At 42.5% G+C, this 25970-nt stretch overlaps 1 protein-coding gene across 5 annotated transcripts in view; it reads right to left on the reverse strand.

The window, feature by feature from the left end:
* The window catches only part of CENPC (centromere protein C), a 1963500-nt gene that overhangs the window by 1300490 nt on the left and 637040 nt on the right, over positions 1 to 25970 (reverse strand). For all 5 annotated transcript variants that reach the window (XM_069630493.1, XM_069630492.1, XM_069630490.1 and 2 more), the window contains one exon: positions 18784 to 18892. In XM_069630493.1, coding sequence (XP_069486594.1) covers positions 18784 to 18892 — 109 coding nt within the window. The remainder of the gene's footprint in view (positions 1 to 18783; positions 18893 to 25970) is intronic.

The raw sequence follows: 25970 nt of genomic DNA on the forward strand, positions 1-25970 counted from the left end.
TCCCTTTGTGCCAGTAGTTTTGGTAAGTCACCACCTCGTTGGAGGGGATGTACCACTTCTAGTACTGCAAATCTCAACTGTGAGATGTTGTGTTTATGGTCTCTAAAATGCCTGAAAACCGGTGATTTGACATTTTTAGTTCTGATTTGGGATTTATGTTCAGTCCACCTTTCCTTCGCTTTTCTACTGGTTTTCCCAACATAATATTTCCCACAAGGGCATCTGATGGTGTAGATGACATTTTTGGAATCGCAAGTAGCAAAGCTTTTTAAAGGGATCTTGTTGCCATTATTCGGGTGCCTAATATAATTGCCTTTAATGATGTTTGAGCAATGCTGACAATTTAAGCATGGAAAAGTGCCATTTTTTAATTTTGTCAATACCCTTTGGGTGGATTTTTTAGGTCTTTCTGCTCTGATTAACGTATCTCTGAAGTTTCTTCCCCTTTTATACGCTAACATTGGAGGATTTGGAAAAAGGCGGTTGAGATTGGGATCTGATTTGATCAGATCCCAATTCTTCATAATGATTTTTTTGACTTGATAACTCTGTGCAGAGTATTTCAATGTATAGATCAAATTCGATTTCTTCTGTGTGGGTTGTTTGTTAAGAAGTTGATCACGAGGATATGATTCAGTCCTCGTAATTGCTTGTGTCAACACTTCCTCCGGGAAGCCTCTTTCCAGGAATCTTGATCTCATAGTGTCAAATTCTGTCTGAAGTCTCTGTGTGTTGGAAGTAATCCTTTTCGCACGTAGCAGTTGACTGAATGGTAAATTTTCTTTTAAGTGTCTCGGATGGAAGCTATTGAAGTGTAGGGAGCTATTAACATCAGTCGGTTTTCTAAACATAGATGTAATCAAGACCGTGTCTTGCCATTCTACAGTTACATCCAAAAAATTCACACATGGTGAACCGATTTCCATAGTGAATTTGATCCGGGGGTTACACTGGTTGAGATATTGCCAAAAATCGGTCAGCTCTTGTTTTGTGCCTTTCCAAATCCCGAAGACATCATCAATGTATCTTAGCCAACAGTGTATTTTATCTTTCCAATGTGGGTGGTCTAGGACATGCGTCATCTCGAAATGGAACATAAAAATGTTCGCATATGAGGGGGCTACTGCTGAGCCCATAGAGGTGCCTGCGATTTGAAGGTAGTACTGTTCATTAAATCTGAAGTAGTTGTTATAGAGTATCAGATTAATAAGTTCAATGGCGAAGTTTTTTTGGATCTGGATTTCGTCATGTCTTAGAATGAACCATTCCAGGGCTGCTATGCCCTCATCGTGGGGGATTGAAGTGTAAAGACTACTAACATCCATGGAGAATATTAATGGATCATCAAAATTGATCTGAAGGTTCTTGATACTTTGAAGGAAATGTGTAGTGTCTTTCAGATATGTAGGTATTTTTTGTACCAGTGGTTGTAGAGCCGTATCAAGGTAGACAGCCAAGGGTTGGAATATGCTGTCAGTGCCAGCAACAATCGGTCTAAATGGGGGGTCTTTGGAGTTTTTATGAATTTTGGGTAATCCATAGAACACAGGAATTATTGGATTGCTTTTAATCAAGAATTCTTCGGTTTTATCTGAAATCCAATCCATAGTACTAGCTTTCTCTACTGCTTGTTTGATAATAATGCTGATGTCATTTGTGGGGTCATGGTCCAATGGTAAGTAGGTCTGTCTGTCTTCCAAAAGTTTGAGACACCCAGTGTTGTAAAACATTGTGTCCATAAGTACAAGTGCACCCCCCTTGTCAGCTTGTTTAATCGTCAGGGAGGCGTCATCAGCAAGCTCCTTGATAATTTTTAGTTGATGTCGCCGAATATTGTGTTGGGTAGATGTGTCGTATTTAATTTTCCTCAGATCACGAGTAGTTTTAGTTTTGAATAGATTGATGAGTGGGTTGTTAATTTGTGGATGGAACGTGCTCGGATTCTTCATCTCTAGAAAGTCATGTTCTTTAGCTGGAGGTAATTGCCCCAGGTTATCAAAGAAGATCTTGAGTTCCATTTTGCGTATTAATTTGAACAGATTGACTTCTTCTTCGAATAGATTCGTTGAATTTGTAGGGATGAATGAAATCCCTAAACTCAGAGTGTCAATTTGAGCTTTAGAGAGTTGTCTAGAGGAAATATTGATAATCAGAGGAGAATCTACTTGTTCTTTTGGCGTGGTTTTCTTTTTCCCTCTTCTGGTCGGGCGTCTCCTAAAAAAGGCTGAACAGGAGTTGCAGGAATCAATATATCAGTTAACCTTGGAGTGGGTATGTCACTTTCTATTGTTATGGGTGTGGCAGTAGGATTAGATGAGCTTGTACTAGGTCGTTCTTCTAGTTCCCCACTTGTAATGTCACTGCTGTCAGTATTATTATTCAAGGATGGTTTCTTTAATACTCCAGATGGTCCAGGTCTTGATCTGTGGTTGCTATAGTATTCTTGCCACGTGTATACTATTTCTCTAGCGTAGTCTAATGTGTCTCTTCGAAATTTGCGTATCTTACGTTGTTCAATATCGCGTTTGTAACTGTCCAACTTGTTGTTGGTATCTTCTAAGATTGACTGTAGTTCAGATGCAGTTTTCAGCTTAAGAAGTTGCGTGGAGACCTCTTCAATCTCTTGGTTAATTGTATGGAGTGATTTTGCAAGTTCCTCTATGGTTAATAATATTAGATCAAGGGAACATTTGTTCAAAATATGTTCCCAACGTTTGACAAATTCTTTATTTTCCTTGCAAAGTGTCGGACGGAGATACACTCTAAGTCCCCTCGGGATTCTTTTGGCCTTGTAGTACTGCGTAAGCGTGGTAGCGTGGAGTTTCTGTGAAATCTCCCTCCGAATGAGTCTTTCTAATCGTTGAATAAGTATTTCCGGATTTTCTCTATTAGTAGTTTCTGTACTGGTGTCTTTGATAAGGCCTAAAATCCTAACAGCTTCCTCATCAGTGAAAGCTAGAGTGGTCGCTGCTTTGTCAGTTAAGCTGTTGATTTTTGAAAATGACATTTCTAATAGGACGGGGTGCTCTGGTCCAGGGTAAGGTGTCAACCCTTCACAGGGTAACAATACATGGAAAGAGGAGAATAGGACCCATAGGCACACCCTAGTAACAGGAGTGCCTGTTCAAAAATCAACAGCTTAACTGACAAAGCAGCGACCACTCTAGCTTTCACTGATGAGGAAGCTGTTAGGATTTTAGGCCTTATCAAAGACACCAGTACAGAAACTACTAATAGAGAAAATCCGGAAATACTTATTCAACGATTAGAAAGACTCATTCGGAGGGAGATTTCACAGAAACTCCACGCTACCACGCTTACGCAGTACTACAAGGCCAAAAGAATCCCGAGGGGACTTAGAGTGTATCTCCGTCCGACACTTTGCAAGGAAAATAAAGAATTTGTCAAACGTTGGGAACATATTTTGAACAAATGTTCCCTTGATCTAATATTATTAACCATAGAGGAACTTGCAAAATCACTCCATACAATTAACCAAGAGATTGAAGAGGTCTCCACGCAACTTCTTAAGCTGAAAACTGCATCTGAACTACAGTCAATCTTAGAAGATACCAACAACAAGTTGGACAGTTACAAACGCGATATTGAACAACGTAAGATACGCAAATTTCGAAGAGACACATTAGACTACGCTAGAGAAATAGTATACACGTGGCAAGAATACTATAGCAACCACAGATCAAGACCTGGACCATCTGGAGTATTAAAGAAACCATCCTTGAATAATAATACTGACAGCAGTGACATTACAAGTGGGGAACTAGAAGAACGACCTAGTACAAGCTCATCTAATCCTACTGCCACACCCATAACAATAGAAAGTGACATACCCACTCCAAGGTTAACTGATATATTGATTCCTGCAACTCCTGTTCAGCCTTTTTTAGGAGACGCCCGACCAGAAGAGGGAAAAAGAAAACCACGCCAAAAGAACAAGTAGATTCTCCTCTGATTATCAATATTTCCTCTAGACAACTCTCTAAAGCTCAAATTGACACTCTGAGTTTAGGGATTTCATTCATCCCTACAAATTCAACGAATCTATTCGAAGAAGAAGTCAATCTGTTCAAATTAATACGCAAAATGGAACTCAAGATCTTCTTTGATAACCTGGGGCAATTACCTCCAGCTAAAGAACATGACTTTCTAGAGATGAAGAATCCGAGCACGTTCCATCCACAAATTAACAACCCACTCATCAATCTATTCAAAACTAAAACTACTCGTGATCTGAGGAAAATTAAATACGACACATCTACCCAACACAATATTCGGCGACATCAACTAAAAATTATCAAGGAGCTTGCTGATGACGCCTCCCTGACGATTAAACAAGCTGACAAGGGGGGTGCACTTGTACTTATGGACACAATGTTTTACAACACTGGGTGTCTCAAACTTTTGGAAGACAGACAGACCTACTTACCATTGGACCATGACCCCACAAATGACATCAGCATTATTATCAAACAAGCAGTAGAGAAAGCTAGTACTATGGATTGGATTTCAGATAAAACCGAAGAATTCTTGATTAAAAGCAATCCAATAATTCCTGTGTTCTATGGATTACCCAAAATTCATAAAAACTCCAAAGACCCCCCATTTAGACCGATTGTTGCTGGCACTGACAGCATATTCCAACCCTTGGCTGTCTACCTTGATACGGCTCTACAACCACTGGTACAAAAAATACCTACATATCTGAAAGACACTACACATTTCCTTCAAAGTATCAAGAACCTTCAGATCAATTTTGATGATCCATTAATATTCTCCATGGATGTTAGTAGTCTTTACACTTCAATCCCCCACGATGAGGGCATAGCAGCCCTGGAATGGTTCATTCTAAGACATGACGAAATCCAGATCCAAAAAAACTTCGCCATTGAACTTATTAATCTGATACTCTATAACAACTACTTCAGATTTAATGAACAGTACTACCTTCAAATCGCAGGCACCTCTATGGGCTCAGCAGTAGCCCCCTCATATGCGAACATTTTTATGTTCCATTTCGAGATGACGCATGTCCTAGACCACCCACATTGGAAAGATAAAATACACTGTTGGCTAAGATACATTGATGATGTCTTCGGGATTTGGAAAGGCACAAAACAAGAGCTGACCGATTTTTGGCAATATCTCAACCAGTGTAACCCCCGGATCAAATTCACTATGGAAATCGGTTCACCATGTGTGAATTTTTTGGATGTAACTGTAGAATGGCAAGACACGGTCTTGATTACATCTATGTTTAGAAAACCGACTGATGTTAATAGCTCCCTACACTTCAATAGCTTCCATCCGAGACACTTAAAAGAAAATTTACCATTCAGTCAACTGCTACGTGCGAAAAGGATTACTTCCAACACACAGAGACTTCAGACAGAATTTGACACTATGAGATCAAGATTCCTGGAAAGAGGCTTCCCGGAGGAAGTGTTGACACAAGCAATTACGAGGACTGAATCATATCCTCGTGATCAACTTCTTAACAAACAACCCACACAGAAGAAATCGAATTTGATCTATACATTGAAATACTCTGCACAGAGTTATCAAGTCAAAAAAATCATTATGAAGAATTGGGATCTGATCAAATCAGATCCCAATCTCAACCGCCTTTTTCCAAATCCTCCAATGTTAGCGTATAAAAGGGGAAGAAACTTCAGAGATACGTTAATCAGAGCAGAAAGACCTAAAAAATCCACCCAAAGGGTATTGACAAAATTAAAAAATGGCACTTTTCCATGCTTAAATTGTCAGCATTGCTCAAACATCATTAAAGGCAATTATATTAGGCACCCGAATAATGGCAACAAGATCCCTTTAAAAAGCTTTGCTACTTGCGATTCCAAAAATGTCATCTACACCATCAGATGCCCTTGTGGGAAATATTATGTTGGGAAAACCAGTAGAAAAGCGAAGGAAAGGTGGACTGAACATAAATCCCAAATCAGAACTAAAAATGTCAAATCACCGGTTTTCAGGCATTTTAGAGACCATAAACACAACATCTCACAGTTGAGATTTGCAGTACTAGAAGTGGTACATCCCCTCCAACGAGGTGGTGACTTACCAAAACTACTGGCACAAAGGGAACTGTATTGGATACATAGGCTAGATGCAATGGCCCCTCTTGGGCTCAATGAGGACTACTACCTAGGCCCATTTATCTGAGCATATATTATTCCTTACTCTTCCTTTTACCTGGATTATTCCATGTGAATATTAGGCAAATTCTTCCACAACTAATGATAGTTGAGAAGACCAGATCCTAACCTAAAGACTGTGAACCATTCCAAGGGGCAGCTTGTTGGCAGTCATCTGTAGGGTACACTTGTCCAAAATGTCTATCAGTTTAAAGATTTCATGTAGACACATCTGACATTTCCATATATGTGGTTTCTCTGTTAAATAGATTATAACTTAATCATAAGTATGTGAACCACATTTGTGGGCAGTGTTTTTTTCTATGTTTTGACTACATAGAAAGTTAGACAATAGCGCTGGTGGTGCATTCAGATTGCCTTTTTGGGCTTGAGACACTCTTTTTTAAAAAGTGACCTAATGTAAGATGTTAACATGTTGAGACATGTTGTTAAGATGTTACCTAATGGAACATGTATTTAGGCACCTCATAACAATTGTATTTTTTGATTAATACTTCTATTGTCATCATTTCCATGCTTCTTTGAATTAATGTCCTTCTGCAGTTCTGGACTTTGTCAATCCTGTGAAACACCTTTATTATACCATCTAATATTAACTGTCTCTACTAAGTCATCAGATTGCAGTGAGCTCCTCTTTAATTCCCCGACGTACACTTTTACGCCTCCTTCGGCTTTTGCCCTTCCTTAGGTAATGCTCTATTCATACCTTATCTTTAGCGATTCCTTGAACTTAGTATTTTGACATTTGATCGTTTCATGCTACTTCCTGGACAACTTCTAGGCCTTGTTGAACATAGCACCTCCTCTTCTCTAAACTGTTTTTTCCTATACCAACTGGTTGTTTACAAGTGGCGTCATGCACGCGTCTGCGTGATGACGTCAGAGTATCAACACTCCCAAACTGGTAGTCACACATCTATACCTATTTTTCGCTTTTTCTAGACAAAGGCACTATCCGTTCCGTATACGGGGCAATGCCATCGATTTTCGCATAATTTTATTGCGCTTTCACAGCAGCTCTAATAATGACGGATCACGCGCATGCGCATGGTGACGTCATACTAACGAATAGTACATAAATGGCGGCGGAGTTGTAGGTGGAATCGGATTACCTGCCGGTCTCCTGCCCTCTGTCTGCAAGGCTGTAGTAAGTTAGGTAAGTTATATTACCTTTGGGTTCTGCTGAACCCGCTTTTTTTCCTTCCATATAGTTTTCCTCACCCTGACTTTCTGTCTTTGGACTTTTATCCATAGTGTTCAAGCCCTTGCACTACTACAAGACCCTCTGCTTTCTTATCCGCTTATTTTTTCAATTGATGGTTTCCCCCATCCGGATGAACAATTAAGCATGTAAGTGTATCTCCATGTTTTGACTTGTTTCAGACCTCTAACTCACTTCTGACTGAACTGAGTTCTGTTATGCTCTACTTTTTCAGATAAAGGGTTCCTTGCATACATGAATGACTGGGTTTCCTGTCACAGTCCCCGTCCAGTCCCCCTTTTTTATATAAAACATACAAGGTTAGATTTTTCTCTTTCCCCCTTTTTTTTCTTCATGCTTTTGTGACTTATCTGTTTTGTGATCCACATTAACACTATATTATTTATTATCTAAACAATTAATGTCTGTTTTTTCCAAAATATATGAATAAGTATTTACTTGTTGTCAGTTACTCTTCTGTATCCAGCAAATCTCATACATGTTGAATGTTCTAGGGTTTTAATTACTGTACAAAATCATGGGACCACTTGCTTTGTCGAGTCAGAAAAGACATTTGGTAAAAAGTTTTCACTTGGATTTATACATTATTCTATACTAAATATTGTGCATATTTTTTCCTAGAATCATTGTTTTTGCCCCTGATGAAGAGTGTCTGTTTCACTCGAAACGCGTTGGGCCTACCACAGCTGCACTATCAAGAATAAATAATGAAGATTGTTTCTTGTGACCTTAAACGATTGAATGTTGTCCTTTTTTAAGAATTTGTATTTTTTTCATACCAACACGTCCTTTATTAAGACTTTATTTCATAGAGTTACTTTACTACTCTTTCTATAAATGTTGGTCTGGTCATCCAGATACTAGATAGTGTGCAGGGGACGTAAGTTCCTATGTTGGGAACTTATTTTTGTCCTATTATTTGTGCAACCTAGGTGTCAAGGTTGCCTTTCTCTCCTCTGCACCTCTTACCTCTTTTTACTTAGTTTCCTAACAAACTTGAAACCTACCCCATCTTCTCAAATTTACCACTCCTGTTACTAGGGTGTGCCTATGGGTCCTATTCTCCTCTTTCCATGCTTTTCGCACCAAACCAGGTTTGGTTTCTTTGTTCACTGTCCTTGGTGGGCTTCTGACCAGAAGCCCTCCTTAGGCGTCTGGGTGTCTATGTGGGCTGAACGTGAGGGAGGGGTTTAGCAACCCCCTGCACAGGGACTCCTTGGAGACCAAAGTCGCACTCTGTCGATTGGCTGAGGTGGTTGTCCGGGCCGGACAACCCACCTGCTGTGTGATTGACAGCCAGGCTGTGTGAATGGGGGATTTTGGCATAAAAGGCAGGACTCTTGGGCTGTAAGTCAGAGTCACTACTGGAACTACAAGAACCGAAGAGAAGTGGAGAAGAAGACGGCTGCTGCAACTCCTGTATCCCGGTGAAGCCCTGCTGCAGTCCTGAGCTATCTACCCTTCAACGACAGAGAAGATCCAGTCCAGTCTTCTTCCCTTGAGCCCTTGATCAACCAGCTCACCTTCAACAACCAGAGAATCATCTTATGGGTCGATATCACTGCACAGAGCTGTAGTGGTCAGGATAGCCATCAGAAGAACCATCTCCTGTTTTTAAGGAGTGCAACTTTTATTCATCGTTGCTTTGCTGCTACTGGCTTCATCCCTGTATAGTGCAGATTGCTCCAGACGTCGTCCTTCTTGTCCCCGCGACTGAAGCTTCAGGAACCGTGAGTCTGCAGGAACTACCAGGAACAACTGCCGTAGCACCAGCTTTCTTCATCTGAATAAGGTACTGTGTCCATTTGGTCGTTCTCTCCGTCCGACCTTATGGAATCAGGATGAACCCTTTTCCGAAGTCTTTTCCTTTCTTCCTTCCTTCTTATAACTTTTGCTTCCCTTTGACAATATCCAGTACTCCTGGCAAATTGTGAGCTATTCCAACCGTGTGATCCTCGACAACAGAGCCCCTTCTACATTTGACACTGGCGCAGGCCTATTGACTTTTATCTGCCTCTTAGAAAACGTCCTCTGATTCTATTGCCTTGACAAAAGTATTGCCTATGATTTTTATCTACTATTCCCTTGTTTAATTCTATGTGCTAAGTGTGTTTGACTGCGGGTGGATTTCTTCTTGCGGGGTACGTTTTATTTTCGTAAGACCGAACTGTCATTACTGTCAAAAAGTGATTACGTATTAACCCACGGTAACATCTTTGTTTCGAAAAACACTAGTCTGTCAAATTCTAATGTACTTACCATGAATTGACCTGAACAAGAGGAATTGATTGTGTGTTTTTATTTAATATGTGTTTTGTGAACAGATGGTTTAAAAATAAATGGACTTATACTTTTTAACCAGAAACCTTGAGTCAGTGTTTGTTTGGGTCACAGTAATTGTAATCCTTTGTGTAATCTCTACTACTGCTCATTTGCTCTTGACATAAGTCTGGCTGCTCAGCCATCGCTACCACTTTACTGTGTAGTAAAGGCTTGTACCAAAGGTGAAAGTGTAGTCTTAATTGTATGTAGTGTTCCCTACGGGTACTGCATATGATTCTGCCTAACGAGGACACTAAAATATAAATAAACGGGAGTCTTTCCCTTACTAAGTTGCTCTTAGAGGCATAGGACTGCTCTAGTTGCAACCCAACCTCATTAAACCTTTAAGTTCCTTATCCAGGCCCATTAGGACTGAAAGGAGTGTCCTAAATGATTGTTGGCCTTGTATTAGGGGAACTCTGAGGCTCACAATCAATAAATGATCACCAGTAGTACACAAAGGAGCGCACACCAGGCAAGAAGAAGCGCCGTTTATTACAGCTGGGCGAGCACAAATCAAACTGCACAGTGGAAGAGAACTGACTGATGAGGATGACCATACAACTGGAACTCTTATTGCCAGTTGTACGGTCACTGCTGGAAGAATCAGAGCAAACCAGGGAAGTAGGGTTGGTAGACTCGTCTTTATTAACTGTTTTCCAAACGCAGGAAATTAGCTCAAGTAACACTCATGGATGCTCTGGGGAGGAGAGGGACACTTCGGGAGCTACAATACACAAAACATTACATCAATGGTATCTGACAGAAATGGCACTAAAGTCAATCAAAGACTCAGGAGGTGGATCAAGGGGTTTATTAAAGAATCAATGGGCCCAATAGCCATCCCTCCATGTCACCTCCTCCTTAATCCAGACATCTTTAGTCCCAGGTTAGTAAACAGTAACTGTTTCAACCTCAGTATGCTAATCCGCTAAAATTAAAATCAATGAAAACTAAAGGCCCTTGGCCTTATCTCACTAAAACCCCTAAGGGACTTACTAGCTTTCCCTACTATAGCCAGGTTCTAATGATCTAAAGGGAGCTGGAATTTGCGCCTTGCAGATAAGCTGTTTGACTCAGTCTTTTCTCCGACGGTCACTTTCTCCTCTCTTGACCCCTTTACTGCACTCCTCCAAATCCACCCACCTCTACTCTATTCCTCCAATATCGGATATATCTTCTGGGCCCCCGTCCTCAATTTTTTTTTACTCTTCCATCCTTACTACTACTCTTTCTTCACAACTACTACACCAGCCAACTCACCATTACTCCTCCCTCCACTCTACTCCAGCTATACCACTCCAACTCCGTCCATTCCAAAACTCCCTCCTCCAAACAACTACTACTCCACTAACCTAACTCGGACAATCCCTCTTTACCCACACGCACATGGTTCACATAACTCCCGACTCTACTTTTCCTAAACACACTTTCACGCACACACTCCCAACAGTGCCACTTTCGCTCCTTAGCCAATACCTCACCTTTTCCAGAAATCACCTCCACACTCTGATGCTCCATCCAGCTGATCTCTTGGTCTTCGATCTCCTCCTCCTCTGACCTCACCCGACTAACCCAAACAACCTACTTTCTGTGGTCGCCTTTGTTCCGACTCCACCTCTCTGGATTAATGTCTCAGGCATATATCGCTCGATCTTCCCCACCGGGACATGGTGAATGCAGCAAGGGTAACAAATAGCGGGCTAAGCCACCCCCTTATCCCCAGCCTCCACCAACTCCCACATTTCATCCACACGGAATAGAAATTGCAGTCCTGGAAGTTGAATGCCCTTGTTCAGGGTAGGGGGGCCTTATTCCTTGAACCCAAAAAGGGTGTAACATGTTTGCAGCGATGGCATCCCTCGAATAAGTCCCTGGTGGTCTAGGGTGCTTCTTGGTAGCAGTGCACACTCGCCACAATCAATCGGCAGCACCACATGCTGACAGTGTTGTTGCGCTCCTCCCTCTCTGCTGGTCATTCAGTGGCGCATCACAGAGGAATGAGAAGCTGTCGGCTAGTAGTTGGCTCCGAGTCCTTCAGCAGCCGGTATGTGGCGCTGGACAAAGGCCATTTCTTGTTTTCTTGCTCTGATGGTTGGCCACTAGTCTTCTCTGTCCCCTTTGTTATTCAACATTTATATTCAACCACTTTTAAATATTTTCTCCGAGTTCTATTTGAGTTATCACTCTTATCCCAATGACACAAAACTCTATGCCAGGCTCAACAATCCCCCAGAAGCCATCGATCGAGTACTATCTTGTGTGCAAAAAAACAATCCATCGAAGACAAAGGTGTTAGGCAGAAGGAAAAGAAAATTTGAAAAAATAAATAAAATTATCGACTGGCTTCCATTCTGGGTTCCCTTGTCCAGCCCTTTTTGATATTCTAACAGATTTTTCTACTAAGGTTTAAAACGTAGGCTGTATTTGGCAGGCTACTTTAAGCAACAACTCACATGTTAGGGAAGTGGTTATAGTCCAACTACTACCAACTAAAACTGTTGAGAGCTGTCCTGCCCCCTATCGCGAAAATCAGACTGCACCACGGTTAAAGGCACCTTGGTTAACTACGGATTCGATTATTGCAACGCCCTTTTACTGGGCATTCCAACTGGTCAGATTCATCGTCTACAGCTTACCCAGAACTGCTTCAGTATCGCTATATCGTAAGAACCTCCATTGGTTGCCTGTTCAGCAGAGGATTCTTTTTAATACTCACTGCTTGATCTTTAATTGTATTGTTAGGTTGTTGAAAAAGGAAACGGACACAAAGGTGGCATGGTTTCATTTATAGAATTATTTGTATAAGAAAAGTCCCCTGCCACAAAACTAATACTAAAAGCGTCTGTCAGAATGTCTGTCAAATCAAATACCATCATCCCGCGTCATAACCTACTTCTAGATTCAAGGTGTGAGCAAAAGTGTGTCCTCTTTTTTGTTGGTAATATACATTTTCACACAAGAAGAAGTTTTTGGTTAACGCCAGTCTGATGCATTCTGTAATGAAGTCAAAAGGGATTGTGAGGTCTTCGCTCTTCTAGAGGTATTGGTGCATATTCTCAATACAGTTTATATGAGGTATGTTAGCATATAATGATTCAACGTCTAAAGTGACATTGGGGTCAGAGTGTATTTGTTCAACAATACTGATCATGGCAGTAGTGTCCTGAATGTGTGATCTCATTTTGAGAACAAACGGTCTCAGAAAGATGTCTGCATAGATGTATAATGGCTCTAGTAGTGAACCAATAGCTGAAACTATAGGCCTGCCAGGTGGTGTTAATGCATTTTTGTGTACTTTTGGAAGTACATAAAATGCAGGTGTCATAGGGTTAGGTTTAGTAAGAAATCCTCGTTCTTCTTGATTGATCCATCCTTCATCCAAGGCATGGTTCATGAGGCTGCATATTTCCTCCGACTGTACCGCAGTTGGATTTCTAGCGAGATCAGGTGACTAGCATGTGGGCGACGTTCGCCCCTAACTTAGCAAATCTCTTCATGGATAACTTTGAGGAAAAGTTCATATTCGCTGATACTAACCCATTCCTCCAGACACAAATAACATCATGGCACCGCTATATAGACTATGTCTTTATGCTCTGGAAGGGGAGCAAAGAAACACCAACGACCTTCCTCGTGTGGCTCAACTCGCAGGCTCCGACTATCAAATTCACTGTGGTATGTGACAACAATAAAATAGCGTTCCTGGATTTATAAATGTATAAATCAAGGGACAACACTTTGTCCACAGCGCTATATAAAAACCTACCGACAAGAATACTTTGTTACTCTTTAGTAGTTTTCACCCACAGAGCCTCCGTGAAAACTTGCCATATGGACAGTTTTTACGGATACAACGTAATTGCAGCCGCATAGAGGATTATAAAAGCCAAAAACTCAAAAAACGCGAGTACCACTCTAAGATCATCAGGAATTCCATGAAGAGAGTTGGTAATACGAGTCGAGAAGCCTGCCTTACAAAAGCAGCTAAAACCAAAGAAGGGGGGGCGGGGGGAGATGATAGAGACCTGGCCCTTAAAAAACTAGAACAGAAATGGATCTATGACTTCGATACGGCCAAAACGGGTCTCAATGTTTCTGTGGAATGGAATTTATTCATCCACTAATATATCGTGCTCCGGTCCCTTAAAAGCTATCACATCCTTTTGAAGCCTTTCACATCATTTGGCTAACATTGAGTTGCCAGTTATTGAATAGCGTAGTGGTATTTTTCACCATACATAGCCTTTATCAATTAGACTGGATAAATAGCACATGGTTTAACCATCCTGTGTCTTTTATGAATTTTCATATTTGTCATTTACATTTCCACAGCACATTATGCACTGCTCTGTGATGTGCCACATCAACATGGCAGACTTTTTTGACCACCTAAGAATGCGACTTAGTTGACATATTCGTACGCTGTTGGAAATGTTTCTTCACGCTTACGCTTTCTACGCAACAAATGTCAATCCATTGTTGCAGACTGGCAACACACGTGACCAACACCCTATCACGTGTGTACTTGATGTCCAGACATTGGTCAGGAAGTATACTCGGCCCGCTCTGGTTAAATGGCTTTGCTCTGTTAAAGCTACTACAACTCAGAACGGAAAGACTTTCCCAGGTGAACGAATTTGGATAGTCCAGTGTCTTGACCTGACAAAACGCTGATCACTTGTGGGAGCAGGCCACGCGTTTTGGAAGATGGTCCCTCCGCTTCCATCTAACACATTTGATACATTAGGTAAGCATTGCCTTAGAGTGTGCACAACGAATCTCACGGCCGTGCAGTACCACTGGCTGTGTTCTTATTAATAATGATATATTATTGTTTCATATTGACTTTGCCAGCATGGTATACTCTCAGTGGAACACCAAGCAATAAAGAATTGGATACTACACTGTGTGGGGTTATAAGCGCCCGTGTCTACATACAGGTAACTTTTCTAAATAAGTGAAATGCTGCTTCTCTTAAGAACTTGCATCAGCCTTTCTGACCATATACAGGACGACAAAAAGGAGCTAAAATTGCATATGCTTGCTCTTCTTTCTGTAGAGAGACGGAAACGTTCCCAATGATGCCACATTAATGATGAGCCCACATTTTTACGAATAAAGTTGTTCCTTAAACGAAGCGAAATTAAGCGGTCGGTTAGTAGGGTGTACCTCCCCACATGATTATACGATACAAGCCTTTTTTCAACAAAATGAACTGACCAGATCCCTAAAACTAGTATATTATCTTTACATCTATAGGTGCTTAATGTATGGTGCACGGGGCCCTGTGCATGAAACTGCATTCTCCTTGTGCTTAAGAATTAAAAGCTTGCTGAAGACGGGTTTCAGCAACACACTGACTCCAAGAGTTGTGCATTTCCAGTGTGGTTGCGGATACCCAGAAACACATCTTACTGTGGACGCCCCATGTTAAAATCATTCTACACATGGTTTAAATGAGTCACTTTTGTTACTAACATCACATTGGTTCCAATGAATTGCTGCATTCCTGTCTAAATCATAAGATGGGGCGATGCTTTGTGTTACTCTCTTTTTTCTTTAAACGCAACCGAGAACTAATTTTGGATATGGTTTTTATTTTATTATAGGTTTTAAAAAAAGCATTGTGTGATATAGTGTTATATATGAATTAAAATTTGTTTTTTCATGGTTTCTGGCATTTGGCTAATACATATGGTGCATAAATAGCCTTGTGTAACAACGTGGGGTGTTGCCCATCGGCAACCTGTGTGTTGGGAAACAGGGTAGCTAGTGGTGGGGCGTTTTGGTTTTGCTATATATAACCTACTTCTATCTATCACATTACAACTAAAAGATAATCTATCAAAAAGTTCCCTTTCCATAAGAATGTCGCCCTTCTCCTAATGCTTGGATAATCTGCAGAATAATGTTCTCTTGTACGTGTTTCACAAAGTGTTTCCAAATCCTGGAGAATGGCTCTCTTCTCCTGGTGAAGATCGATAGTTTCAAAATAAACCAGGGGAATGACTTCCCCTGGCGTCTCCACAACTCTCAGTTCGGTACATGAGAATGACTACCTTATCCTGGTATTGCTTGGCACAGTTCACAACCAGTCCAGGAGGAATGACTCCATTACCCTAATGTCTGTAGAGTATGTTCCAAGAGCTTTGGCCCCTTTTTTCAGAATGACTTGCCTTCTCCTGGTGTCTCAATTCTTTTTCACAACCCTCAGCTTGATTTCCACGTTGCCACTCAGTTTTGTTAGCAAAGTAAGTCCCAAATCATTCTTTGCTGATCACTGTGCTCAGTGCCCCATTGCGATGAGAAGGTTCTCTATGCTTGCTCAGTTACCATTTGTTGGGGTCCCAGACCCTTCTCTGGTGGTCAGTGGGCTTGTTACTGACACTGCGATGAGGAAGCTATCCACGGATGCTTGGGTTGTACTGGTTGGGGTTGCCGATCGATCTCTGGTGGTCAGTGGACTTGTTGCCATCACTGTGATGAGGAAGCTCTTCTCGGATGGTTGGTTTATGCAGTTTAGGGTCTCCGGCCCTTCTCTGGCAGTCAATGGTCTTATGGTCGCCACTGTGACAAGGATGTTCTCCTCGGATGCTTAGCTTATCTTGATTAGGGTCTCTGACCCTTCTCTGGTGGTCAGTGGGTGTATGGTTGCCACTGTGACGAGGAAGTTCTCCTCAGATGCGTGGTATGTCATTGTTGGAGTCCCTGACCCATCTAGCTTCCGCCCAGTTTCCCCTTCCAGGTCTCTAGCACCTCCCGTTACCTTCCAAGGGATTTCGGCACGCCACCAGGACTTCATGGGACTGGGGTTCTTCTCTTCACCACACCGGTCTTCTCTCTTCGGTTTTCAGAGCACTGCAGCAGCTCTGTGCTCCAGTCTGCTACTCAGCTCTTTGCTTCTGCTTTGGGTTCTGGTATGCGCCAGCTTGACCCGCAGAAAACCTCTACCTTGCCTCGCCAGGATCCTCCATTCTACTCTGACTCTGGTCTGCACAGAGCGTTTGAAACTCCCACTGCTTTCCATGCCTGTTGCCTCTCCTGGCTGGGTTTGGCAGATTTATTAGTCCGTCAGCCATACTGATACAAGGTTGCCAGTCCCGCTGTAGCGGATTGTTAAAGTCCTTTGTTCTGGTTGACAACTTAATCTGCATGCCTCCTCAGGACCACTTCGTACCAGTACTAGCACAGTCAATGACCTTCATGTTTCTTGTGCTCTTCTCGTCCGAATACTTCTGGCTTTAGCTTTCCCCCTGTATTACAGCAATACAGAGGTTTGCTTTTAACAAAATGGTTCTGAACAGTGGGGAAGGCTAGGGAATGTTGGGGAGTGACCATACTCAATGGGCTGCACCCCAGCGGACCGTCCGTGTCCCCAGACGGGAATCCCTACCTATGAGTTGCTCCTGCATTAAAACACCCCTAGGGGGAATATTGAGCAGCAACCGCACCACCCTAGCCTCATGGAAAAGGACTCTGCTTGGGTAGAAGATACAACACCTTGTGAAATATCACAATTCATGGAAAGCCCCCAGCTATCTTGCCAAATCCCTCTCCACTACCCAACTCCTTTTCTGTGATCTTCTGGACAACATTTCCTAATCATTAGCTGATTCAGTTTTGTGTATCGTTGAGATGTTTATATATTCCAGCACCGGTGCTTGGAATCGGTTGCCTTTCGAATTCCGGATGATGGACTCTCCGTCCTTATTCCGGAAAAAAGCGGAGACATTATCTGTTCCAATGAGTTCCACTATCGAAATTCCTACTTCCTCTCTCTTCCCAGGTCTTATTTCAACATCTGATGCAGTTTCTGATTTGTTCCTTTAGATCTGTAGACTACAAATATCAACATCTAAAACAGACTGGCACAGGGGTGTGGGGACAGGAATTGAGGCCCTCTCGACTCCCACTGCCCACCTCAGGGGTAGGACTGGCTCTTTATTTCCCTACAGTAGGCCTACGTCCCGGCCAGGGGTTTCCGGGCCCCTCTTGGAACGGCCAGGTTACTGAGGCAAAAGGAGAATGCAGAGCAGGTGGTTGATCCAGTAAGCGCAGTTCCCGATAGGTATCGGGTAGCAAGGAGGCATTGATTCAGGGAGCCTGCTAGGGACTAGAATACCAGAAGCAGGCATTGGGTGAGGAACTATTGAGAAACAGCATTTCAGCAGTCAGCTTGGGGCCACAATCAGATCTAGGTGGGGGTCTTGAGATCACTAGAGCTTGCCAAGAAGAATCATAAAAAGGGCCCGGGCCAGAGCATGGTATGAGCTAGTTGGAAAGAGAACCTATTCAGAGCCTGCAATGGCACATACCAAATTCACAACCAGGATGAGCTTTAAAATTAGCAGAAAGGAGTGGCATCCCTCAGCACCTTTTGAAACAGGCACAGGTGGAGGAGCAAATCATGGCAGGATCATTCCTGACCCTGTCAAGATTTGTTTTTGAAATTTGATTGCTGAGGATTAAACCACAGCTTTCACACTAGCATTTCAATCCGCCCCAAAATGGGAAACAAATGCTCTCCCCTCCACCCTTGTATAATTTACTGAGATGGGCCATTTACCTGCTCGTCTTCATATTGGTAGCTGTGAGCCTGTCATACATTCGTTTCGGGAGCGCATTATGCAAGGGGGCTGGACAGCGCATCTTTGTGACACTGTCCAGCCCCTCCAGAAATGCTGAGGTCACACCTTCTGAGCATTTCTGAAAATAGCACAAATGAAACAAGCTCATTCCCTGCATGCCTTTCATTTGCTCTATTTTTTTTTTTAATCTGGCCCTTTTTCTATCCTGCCCTATAACAGTATTTTATGATTAATTTCTGCTACTTCCAAGACATGTAATAGCAGGTGCTATGCACCCAACATACCAACCTTGGTAGGGTGAAGTGCCAATTTTGCATATTGTGATTAGTGTGATTCAAACTTGCAGCAATTATAATCAACAATATCCTTGGAAAATAAGTTGAACAATGTATCCTTGGAAAATAAGTTGAACAATGTAATCAATAATAAAATACAAATAAAATGCAATACCAACCTGGTCTGCAATTTGTTTGACTTCTGGATTCAGATAGCTTAGAAACAGTCCCTCTTCCTCTTGGAGGATTTGTTGCAAGTGTAGCTGAATGTCTTGATGTCATGCATTCCTAAAGAAAGAATAATGAGAGAAAACCAGTTTGAAAAAAGATGTTTAATTGAGCGACATGCTTTGAAGGGTTTGTTGGTAAACACCGGAGAACACTGTGCCTAGATTCCATTGTTTTATGCAAGTATGTCTAACTAGAATTATGCATTGCTTTTAAAGCATAAACAAAAAAGAAAAACACTTTCTTTTTCTGTGCATGGTTTTAGAACAAAATCTTTAGCAAACATTCATTCATGACTGACATTTAAAAGGAAGAACATATTTTCACTTAAAAATGTAATGCTTAAAGAGAGAAGAAAAAGACAAAAATGAACATAAGATACGTAGTGCAAGTAAGCACATTTAGTAAAATAACAATACATCTTCAAAGAACTTAATTAATAAAATCCTATGACATTTATTAAAATCTACCAGGTCTAATCTAGCTTAAAATCGCAATGCCGCAAAAGTAACAGAATACCAATTACCACTGCTCAATCTTTCCCACACATTATTAGACCAGATATAATCCAAGTCATGAACGAAATGCACAGATGTAATGGAACCAGACAATTCTTTTATTATTGTTGTACATGGTTTATTTTAAACCTTATGCAAAGCAATACAGTAAAAAAGTATGAAGAATAATTTATACAGAAAGTAAAAAAAACAAAAACGACCTCCATTACACAGACCAAGCTGATTTGTCCCCTCAATTAAAACCAAAAAATTAATTGGATAAAATAAAAAAATAAAAAAGGAGCACTGCATTACATAAATGATGGAATCAAGATAATTAAAACATTAAGAATTACTTTTCAATTCCATACCATCAATACAATAAAATTAATTTTATCATAGTGTCAACCCCACCATTTTAAGAAATGTGACCACTTTGAGCAAAAGTTGGGTCAAACTACCCTCTAAAACAGTGTTAGAAAGCTTCTCCTCCATAATCTTCTGGAGGGAAGGGCATACATTCTCTAAGTATTTTATGCACTCCACCTACCTGCCATAGTGACGACACATAGGTGTTTCCCCTTGGCCTCTATAGAACAATATTTCTCGTGTGGGAAGCAAGTTGAATCTCATTCTCATGAAGGTGTCTCTGAATCAGCTATCAGGACAATGTCTAAGTTATTTCAACAGAGGCCCCCGTTGTATTTCATTGTAACACATATTTCATTCTTTCATCGCATGTGTTTATCCAATCCATTTCCATCATTTTTTTCACGCTTTATCATGATTTTCCATCAGGGCCTCCAAGCTAATCCCTATGAGCACCCTCTTGGGCATCTGCAAATTATTCCCCATTAAGGCATACAGTGAGGCTGGCTCACTGGCCAGTAACTTTCGATATAACAATGTTTTTTTTTTTTTTTATGTGCACTGTATTTCTCAAGGTGCTTAAGCCTAGTACAAAGCGCAATATGGCAACGGGAACTGACCGGTCCTGACACTTCTCCCTTGGTACTTAACCTCACCAGCACCTAGTATTTGAGTGTATCTGGGCCAATATATCCAACAGATGTCTGGGGATGCCCCACTCCAGCAATTTTGACCACTGCCTTGCCCAATTTACAGCCAGCTTCAGATCGACACTTGCCACATACTATGGGTCTTTCCATCTTTCACAGGCTTCATCAATGAAAGATTGTATAAATAAGCCACTTCCGTCCGTCCCAATCGATCTCCTGGACCCGGTTTAGAATTTTGAGAGTCTACTCAAGGAGGATATCCTATCCTCGAGACTTCCCCATAAACTCTTTGCAAATACTTTGCTCTCAAAGTGAAGTAGAGCAACCGGGCGGTAGTTCCCGGGGGTCTAAACGTTACCCTTCTAATGAATGGGGCCAATTGCGGCTGTTTTCCATGAGTAGGGCAAAATATTCCCTTCCAGTACACCACGAAACACTGTCTGTACGATCGTAGCCCACATGTCCAGATCTTGTTTCATAACCGAATTGCACTAGCCGTTAGGCCCCGGTGTCCGGGAGTTTGAGCCTGACCATATTATTCTCCTCAGGTTTTCCAATGAGATATTCAGTTCCCATTTCCGAGTACACTCAAAAGGAAAACTTGATTCAGCCCTCTCATATAACTCCAAAAAGTGGCGCATCCAAATTTCCTCTGAGATTAGGTTTAGCATCTCCGGGAACCTTGCAACCTGCCTATTTTTTACTAGGGACCAAACGTTCCTGGTGAAGGGATTCAGAACTGCTTCAAGCATTCACACCCCTCCCCCCTCTCTGCAATAAGAAGTGTCTGTGGGCTATGATCCAGTTCTTATAATGTTGTTTCTCCTTCTTGATGGATAGTACTTTTTTCTTTTTCACAAAAGCAAGGTGAAGCATGACCATTACTCTCGCTCACATACTAGCTCTCCTTTCCAGAAACTCTTTCTCAAAGGAGTGAGGATGACTCGACCTATAGGAAGTGCTACCATGTTTTTCACTTGCAGTCATCACCCTGTCCACAAAAAAGGGGACATTTTCCAGAGAAAGTGCTCAAATTTTATCTGCAAATATTGTTTCCGACCAAGATTCCTTAATAAATTCGGCAAAGGCGTCTAAACTCTTATTATTCCAACCCAGGAGGTTTTTCCGAGCGTTTACCACCAGGTTAGTGCAAAACAGTCCTCCCGGAGGCTTACCCATCATTTCGAGGAGAAGGACCAAGCTATCATAATTACTAACCGTAGAGCTCTTCACCTCGAAGTATGCAGTCTCGTTGAATATGCCCACCGACACTGCAATTTAAGTCAACCATGATCTTGATTCGTCCATGTGCCAAGTAGGCCGTGGCGGAATGTCCCCCAGGATATGTTCATTTGATGATCTGTAGTCCCCTAACCCTCCAAAAATCCCACCACTTTTAGCACTGGGTGCCCTGGCCTAGCTCATATTCACTCCTGGGCTCCCTTTCCATCCCCAAAACAGTAAGAATTAAGATCCACCACCAAAATGATTTGTGAGACCGTGCATTTCAGTTTATACCTTTCAATGTCTTGCAATGCTCCCAAACAAAGTGATAGCACATAATGAGTCGGGTGCAAGAAAATGTTGATTAGTATTATGTGCATATGGGTCTGCCCAACTTCTGACTCAATGTCAATCGAAAGTAGCCACCAGAAAACATCAGCAATCAGGTTCCCTGAAGTCCTAAGCCTTTTGCAGTGGTCCCTAAGGGAACTGCACAGATTTCTGCCTAACAGGCACAATAAAATATTACTATGATTTGGGACCAAGAAGGACACAGTCGGGGGTCAAGTGATAATTCCAACATCAGTCAGAGGCCCCACCCTCATCTCGTGCTGCGTAATGGGGCATCGTTACGTAGCTGTCCCCCAGACTGGCTTAAAGCTATTAAAAAAGACAGTTTTGTCTTTACACTCTTGACATTTGTCTGTTACATTCTCTGTAGTCGGAACCGTGGGGGTGCACAGGTGTTTCAACATGGCCAGATCTTCAGGCCTTGCTTGGGGATCTATCCCATTTACCCCTAGAGCAACACCTTCCCTTGGCTCAACTTTCCTCATCCCACACCCTCCACCAAACTTATTTTCCTTCCTCCTTTGATGGCCCGCGTCTGGTCCCTGTCCCGTTCCTTATTTACTAAATGGAAAAACCTCAATGTGTTTGCAATCACATGGCTTTTCATTCTAAGCCACACCTCCTGCTGTTTGCCTAACATTATATACCACATAAAGATCACAGGCATAGGTCTGTACACTGCTGTCCTGCGTCATAACTCTGATGAGTTGTGCCCTAAATGATTTGCTGTCAGCATATTCCCCCTGTTGCGGGTCATAATGTAAACTTACTATGGTCTTGATGAATTTACACTTTGTTACCGTAGATTTGCCGATTCCCCCTATTACGCAAGAACCGATGCACTGGTTCGCTTGTTAAGGCCATCATTGCTTAAGAAGAACAAGTTACTTATCAACTGGTAACGTTCTTTCGGTTGGATGTTCCACCAATGTATTCCTCATCTTAGATGTATTCCATCCAGCTTTAGCTGCTTCGGAAAAAATGTTCTCGGCAGAGGGCACCGTACGTCAATGTCCAAAATTCAGCTCCTTGTACTGGGAAGCATCCAGGCTATAGAATATTGAAAAAGTATGCAGCGAGGACCAAGTTGCTGCTTCACAAATGGACCTTATAGGAACACCTCTTTGAAGGGCCATCAAAGAGATGATGCCTCTGGTGGAATGAGCCCTTAAACCTTCTGGTGGGTCTTTTTGTGCTAATCTGTAGCATTCTGAAATACAAAGCACAATCAAGCGTGATATTGTTTGTTTTGTCACTGACTGACCCAATCTTTTTCCTGTGTAGCCAACAGACAGTTGATTGTCCACTCTAAGCTGAGAAAGCCTAGAAATGTAAAAGCTTAAAGCTCTTCTCGGATCCTACCTGTGTAACCTTTCTTCCTTCTTACTAGGATGAGGTGGAGGATAGAATGCTGGTAAAGCAATTCTCTGACTTAAATGAAAATCAGATGCCACTTTTGGCAAAAATGAGGGTTTAACCTTCAACACAACTTTGTTCTTATGGAACACAGTATAGGGTGGCCCAGAAGACAGTGCCTGCAATTCGCTCACTCTTCTAGCAGATGTTAAAGCAACTAGGAAAGCAGTTTTCCATGTCAGTAATCTTAATGGACAAGTGTGCAAAGGTTCAAAAGGAGCACACATTAAGAATTTTAGTACCAGATTGAGATCCCAAATTGGCACTTGAAATGGATAAGGAGGAAACACATTAGTGAGTCCTTTTAAGAATTACACTATCAGAGGAAGTAGGAGCATTCTTCTGACAAGCGCTTGAAGATGGAAAGCGCCACAAGATAACCTTTAATGGTTCCAACATTTAGACCTCTATTTGCTAGGGTCAGGAGAAGGACAGTACTTCCGGAATAGAACATCGAAAAGGATCGACATTCTTTTCTCTGCACCAGTTGCAAAACTTTTTCCAACGGCAACGGTATAGAGACTTTGTTGCTGACCTTCTTTCCAAAAGCAACACCTCCATGACGTCATCTGGAAGGTCCCAATCCTTGTATCTCAGCCTTTCAGATACCAAGCATGAAGGTTGAGCGTTTTGACCTCTGGGTGGAGAACCCGACCCTCCATTTGAGAGAGAAGGTTCTCTCTCTGAGGAAGACGTACTGGAGGACAGATGGACATGTCTAGAAGGTCCAGGTACCACGTTCTCCTGACCCAATCCGGGGCAATTAGGATCATGTTTCCGAAGCGTCACAGTCTCCTGATGACCTGAGGAATGACGGGAATCGGAGGGAATGCGTACAATAGTGGGAAATTCCACTCCACCACGAACGCGTCCCCCAGGGCTCCTCTCAGGGGTAATTCCCTTGAGTAATACCTTTCGCACTTCCGGTTGCTTCCGGTCGCAAATAGGTCCACTTGAGGGGTTCCACAAAGTGCGAAGATCTCTTGAATGACTTCTTGAGCCAGTTCCCATTCGTGGGACACCCTGCTCTGCCTCTCAGAGCGTCTGCCATCATATTCTCTTCCCGGGCTAGGTGAACTGCCGTTAAAGAGATTCCTTCTTGGATTGCTCAATACCAGAGCTGCATTGCCTCTCTGCACAGGGGTAGTGACCCTACACCTCCTCTTTTATTTAGATAATGCACGGCCACTGTGTTGTCCGTCATTATCAGGAAATTTTTTCCCCTGACAGATGGCAGGAAAGCTTTCAACGCTAGTCTGACTGCGCTCAGCTCCAGAAAGTTGAGATGTAGTTTGGTTTCTGATGGAAACCAACGACCGCTGATTGTCAGATCGTTGGCATGAGCTCCCCACCCCTTGAGTGAGGCGTCTGTCACTACTGTGATCTCCGGCCATGGTTGCCAAAAAAGTTCTCCCTTCAGGATATTCTCTTAACAAGTCCACCATAGAAGATCTTGACGAACCTTGTTCGGAATTTGGAGAAGATCCGTCATTCAACCTGAGAACTGGGACCACAGTCTTTAGAGCCCATTGAAGGGATCTCATTCTCAGACGTGCCTCTGGCACTAGGAAAATGCAGGATGCCATGAGGCCGAGCAACCTTAAGAAGTCGTAGGCCTGGAGATTTTGGGCATTTTGGAATTTGGAAACCATCTGAAGAATGTCTTGAGCCCTCGACCTGGGAGGCAAGCTCTTTCCCAGGGATGCGTCTAATACTGCTCCTATATATTGGAGCCGTTGAGAAGGTGCAATTTGTGACTTCTTGAAATTGAGGGAGAATCCCAGTCTGTGGAGGAAGTGGCAGGTGACTTTCAGGTGATCTAGTGCCTGTTCAGCGGAACATGCTCTGATCAGCCAATCGTCCAGGTAGGGGTAGACGTGAATCCCCCCTCTCCACTACCACCAGTTTGGTTAAAACCCTCGGGGCGGAGGTCAATCCGAATGGCAGGACTCAAAACTGATAGTGTAAGTCGACAACTACGTATTTTCTGTGCTTGAGATGAATCGGCACATGAAAATAAGAATCCTTGAGGTCCAATAACACCAACCAATCCTGGAGTTGAAGGGCCTGAAGGATCTGAGAAAGAGTAACCATCTTGAACTTGTCCTTCCTGAGGAACTTGCTCATGTTTCTTAAGTCCAGGATGGGTCTCAGTCCTCCGTCCTTTTTGGGGATCAAAAAAATACGGGGAGTACCATCCTTTTTTCCTCTCTGCTGCAGGTACCGGTTCTATGGCACCTTTCTCCAGCAGTGTTAAAACTTCCTGCCGTAGGAGCGGGTCTGAAAACCTCAAAGGGTGGCTCCTTGGTGGATTGCTTTGAGGTTGCGTTAGAAAATGAAGGCAGTAACCTTGGGCTATTATTTCTAGAGCCCAAACATCTGAAGTAATGGCTCGCCATTCTTGCAGATGCTCTGACAGCCTGCCTCATACAGGTGTCTTGTGATGCAAGTACTCAAAGTGGTTTTGAGGCAGTTGCTGCAGCCGCTGATGGCAGAGAGGCTGTAGCTGGAGCTGGCTTTGCACGTTTTCCTCGTCCACCGCGAGTGACCTTTCTCTGGCCCCTTTGACTGGCCATTCCTCTCGCCTTTCCATATGAGGAGTAGTAACGATAGGATCGTCCCCTCCAAGAC

The sequence above is a fragment of the Ambystoma mexicanum genome, chromosome 6q (assembly GCF_040938575.1).
Source record: "Ambystoma mexicanum isolate Mex_15411 chromosome 6q, UKY_AmexF1_1, whole genome shotgun sequence".
Lineage (NCBI taxonomy): Eukaryota > Metazoa > Chordata > Amphibia > Caudata > Ambystomatidae > Ambystoma > Ambystoma mexicanum.